The 4,456-nt window shown below is 53.7% G+C and overlaps 1 protein-coding gene across 1 annotated transcript in view; it reads left to right on the forward strand.

The window, feature by feature from the left end:
- NOP2 (NOP2 nucleolar protein) overlaps positions 1-3,817 on the forward strand; it is a 9,626-nt gene extending 5,809 nt beyond the window's left edge. Inside the window, exons 10-16 of the mRNA XM_005873709.1 lie at positions 3-90; positions 167-307; positions 893-1,032; positions 1,182-1,271; positions 1,435-1,557; positions 1,673-1,901; positions 3,036-3,817. Of these exons, the coding sequence (XP_005873771.1) occupies positions 3-90; positions 167-307; positions 893-1,032; positions 1,182-1,271; positions 1,435-1,557; positions 1,673-1,901; positions 3,036-3,697 (1,473 nt within the window). The 3' untranslated portion in view covers positions 3,698-3,817. The remainder of the gene's footprint in view (positions 1-2; positions 91-166; positions 308-892; positions 1,033-1,181; positions 1,272-1,434; positions 1,558-1,672; positions 1,902-3,035) is intronic.
- Positions 3,818-4,456: the final 639 nt, after the last annotated feature.

The raw sequence follows: 4,456 nt of genomic DNA on the forward strand, positions 1-4,456 counted from the left end.
AGGCGCTAATCAATCGTGGGGTTAACCTGGATCCCCTGGGCAAGTGGTCAAAGACCGGACTAGTGGTATATGATTCCTCAGTGCCCATTGGTGAGTGTTCCCTGACCAGTAGCCCTTCTGCCTCTGCCCTTCTCCCAGCATGTCACACACAGGTCCTCCTCTGCAGGTGCTACTCCCGAGTACCTGGCTGGGCACTACATGCTACAGGGGGCCTCCAGCATGTTACCTGTCATGGCCTTGGCACCCCAGGAACACGAGCGGATCCTGGACATGTGTTGTGCCCCTGGAGGAAAGACCAGCTACATAGGTACGAGAAATGCAGGCAGGAGTAGGATTTGTCTGGTTCTCTGCTTTTGAAAGTAGATGGGGTTGGAGACTCGCTAGTTCTCAGGAAACTGCACAGACAGCTAGCAGGGTGGAGAGGAGTACAGGCTCTGGATTCGGCCTGAGTTCCAGCCCTGTGGGTGACACTTAGCACCTCGGGCAAGCCTTTGACTTTCTTTTGTCACCTGTAAAATGGGGTGGTAACTGTGCTTGGGCTGGCTTTTATATTATGCCTGGGTGATAAGGGTTGAGATATACATATAGAGATACTTGGCATAGTAATTAGTCAATTTCTTACTAAGCTGTTAACGCTTAAAAGAAGTAACTTAGTCTGTGGGACCAGAGAGATGTTCAGTAACGATGGAAAAACCCATGATGATTGTGCTCATCACCAGGGGTCATTGCAGACTGGGGAGACCCATGCAGCAGGCAGTGGGGAGCAGGGCTGATTGGGGTGAAGTTTCCCTTGAGGTGCTGAGACTTCACCTATGGATTCCTGGGCTGGAGGTGCTAGTAAGTGTGGGGGCAGAGGAGCTGGCTGCTGAGCACTTAACCTCCCTCCCCCCAGCCCAGCTGATGAAGAACACAGGTGTGATCCTTGCCAATGATGCCAATGCTGAGCGGCTCAAGAGTGTTGTGGGTAACCTGCACCGGTTGGGAGTCACCAACACCATTATCAGCCACTATGATGGGCGTCAATTCCCCAAGGTGGGACTCCCTTCTGTGCATCTCTCCTGGGGTGTCTTCCAGTTCACCTGCCCCCTTCCTGACATCAGAATATTTAGACTTGCCTCTAGGAAATAAATGGTGCAGTATAGGTGACTAAAAACGGTGATTAACCTACCCTTTTTCTCCAGGTGGTGGGGGGCTTTGACCGAGTACTGCTGGACGCTCCCTGCAGTGGCACTGGGGTCATCTCCAAGGACCCAGCTGTGAAGACTAACAAGGTGAGGAGCTGGGGTGGGGGTGGGAATAGCTGAGAGGTCTCGGCTGGGCCTTGCAGAGCAGGAGTGGGAGGTGGAAGGGCACCCGGGGCACCCAGCAGCTCACCTCTCTTCCTGAGGCTGCCTTTTGAAATTCTGACACTCTTGGGTCTCCGCCCTGGTGCAGGATGAGAAGGACATCCTGCGCTGTGCTCACCTTCAGAAGGAGTTGCTCCTGAGTGCTATTGACTCTGTCAATGCCACCTCCAAGACAGGAGGCTACCTCGTCTACTGCACCTGTTCCATCATGGTGAGGGCTCTGCATGGCAGTGCAGGAGGGGAGGGCTGGAAGACTGCCCCTTAGCTCCCTTCAGCTCAGCTCTGCTCTGCTCTTCCTTCCATCTTTGTCTCCCCCACATATCCAGGTGGAAGAGAACGAGTGGGTGGTAGACTATGCCCTGAAAAAGAGGAATGTGCGGCTGGTGCCCACAGGTCTAGACTTTGGCCAGGAGGGCTTTACCCGCTTTCGAGAAAGGCGCTTCCACCCCACTCTGCGTTCCACCCGCCGCTTCTACCCCCACACCCACAATATGGATGGTTTCTTTATTGCCAAGTTCAAGAAATTCTCCAATTCTATTCCCCAGTCCCAAACAGGTAAGTGATCTCTCTACCCATCATCACTGCCTTTGCTCTTTCTGCCTTTCAAGACTCATTATAGTGTGAGTGTGGGGAAGGGAGGATTTCTGCCATCCTTACCACAGCCTTAGCTGCTCGGATAAGAGACCCCTTTCATCCAGCGAGGCTTGGTCCTGAGCCGGGACCCCATTGGAGCATGTTAGAGTGCTCCTGTGGATGCCAGCCTGTTCCTTTATCTACCAAGTGGTTGCACTTGCTCATCACTAAGTATGTTCCCAATGCGGGTTGTGGTTTCTCTTCCTTCTTGGCCCAGGGTCACCTTACTGGTAATGGACCTCTGCTGGTCCAGCATTGTCAGCACTGGGTTGGCAATAAAACTCCTCAGAACTGTCCGTTCTCTGAGCCCATCACACTAATTACAGATTGTTTTCTCAGCCATCTGAGGCGTCTGTCCTGGATCTCAAGGGGAAGTGTGGGGTTTGCTGGGCTCTGCATGCTGGGATATAACCTGGGTTTAGTTGGAAGAGGGAGAAGTGAGCGTCTCTGGATACAAACTGCATGGTTTATTGAGTTGGGTTTTTTCTTTATCAGTAGCGACCCTTATAAAAGTCACATCTGAATGTTAACAAAAACCTTAAGAAATAGTTAAAGTTTGTTGTAACTTTAAAAGTATGTATTTAAATGTCAGTACTCATTTATGTCTTAACTAGAGGTGCAGTACACAAAAATTCATGCCCTCGTGGGGGTCCCTCTGTATTTTTACAGAGAGGAAGGGAGAGGGATAGAGAGTTAGAAACATCGATCAGCTGCCTCCTGCGCACCCCCCACTGGGGATGTGCCCGCAACCAAGGTACATGCCCTTGACTGGAATCGAACCTGGGACCCTTCAGTCCACAGGCCGACGCTCTATCCACTGAGCCAAACCGGTCTGGGCTGAACCCTTCTCTTTAATGCAGGGTTCAAATAGGACTTGAGTGAAGCCAGGTGATATTAAGTAATGTGAAACCAGGTAGTCTACTCTAAGGCACTCTTTCAGTTATGTGGAACACTTGGCCAAGAAATAGTACCCAGGCAGTTGCCTTATTTTAATGCCACTAATGATCAAGACTCAGTGATGAGGTCCTTTTTCTCACATAATCTGTTTAATTTTAGCCCCAGGAAATTCTGCAACATCCACCCCTACAAACCCAGATGTGCCTGACCTGAAAGGCCAGGTGATCCCCAAGCCTGAGAGCAGCAGCAAGCCTGCCAAAAAGGCCAAAGGGGCTGTGAAAGCAGAGTGGCACTTGCAGAAACGGCAACGTCCCAAGAAGACCTCCTTCCAGAAGCAGAATGGTATCCCCAAAGGGGCAGACTCTGAATTGTCCACTGGACCTTCTGTCCCAAAGGTCCAAGCCTCCTCCAAGCCCCAGGGTAACAGGCAGCCAGCTGAAAAGGCCGTAGTGATCAGGAAACCCAAGGTGACCGGGAAGCTAAAGCAACAGTCACCTAAACTGCAGTCTTCCAAGAAAGTTGCCTTCCGGAGGCAGAATGCTCCTCTCAAGGCCATGGATACAGAGATGCCCACCGGGCTGTCCCTCTCCAAGCCTCAGGCCACTTGGAAGCCTGAGAACTGTGTTCAGCCCCAAGGGGCTGAGAAGGCAAAGCAGCAGGTGCCACAGAAGCCTTCCAAGAAAGCTGCCTTCCAGAAACAGAATGGCACCTCCGAGGGACCCCAGACCCCTACCATGTCCCCCCTTAGTGCCAGCCGGCCCCCACCAGCAAAGAGGAGAAAATCTCAGCCCAGAGGCAGCAGCGGGCCACTGCTGTCTTAGATACTTGGGTGAAACGAGACTGGGGTGCGTCTTGCTGTTGTCCCTGGGTTGGAACTCTTGCCTCTGTGAGGATGGCTTTCCCACTGTGCATATGAAGTTTAATATACATTTTGCAATCTCTGGTCGCTGTGTTTTTTGAGGGGGCCAAGTACTGGCATTGCACCTTTAAGGGTAGATGTGAGGGTGGGACAGGGATCCTCCTAAGAGGGGACAGTGGTACACGGAAATCGGGTCACCCTGGGACCCCTGGGACTCCAGGGACCCGGAAAGGAGAGCCCAGGAGTTGGAGTTAGGGTGTTGGGGAGAGGAGGACGATAGGGGTGTGGGGAGATGGGCTCCCTGCCACCAGGACCCATGGCGGACTGGAGGGTTGGGTTTTCGGCCACCCTGGCTGGGTTCTGGGCACAGACGGGTCTGGCGCTCAGAGAAGCGCTGGCTCGTGCTCTGCTCAGCTCTGGGCTCTGCCTCAGACCCTCAAAAGTTGAGGTGCCAACCTCACATTGAGCCTTTCATTGGCTTCCTCTGCGCCCTCCCCCGCCCCCCTGACCTCTGCCCTCTCTGCCGAGCCGTTTGATTGGCTGTCCTGCGTCCCCCGGGCGCCTCATTGGCCCTTCTCCCTCGCCCCGCATCCCTGCCCCTGCACCGGGCTCCATCTCCCAGCAGAAGGCGCAGCCATGAATCCGTTATTCGGGCCCAACCTCTTCCTCCTACAGCAGGAGCAGCAGGGCCTGGCCGGGCCGCCGGGGGCCCCGCGGGGAG

The sequence above is a fragment of the Myotis brandtii genome, unplaced genomic scaffold (genome assembly GCF_000412655.1).
Source record: "Myotis brandtii unplaced genomic scaffold, ASM41265v1 scaffold417, whole genome shotgun sequence".
NCBI classification, from domain to species: domain Eukaryota; kingdom Metazoa; phylum Chordata; class Mammalia; order Chiroptera; family Vespertilionidae; genus Myotis; species Myotis brandtii.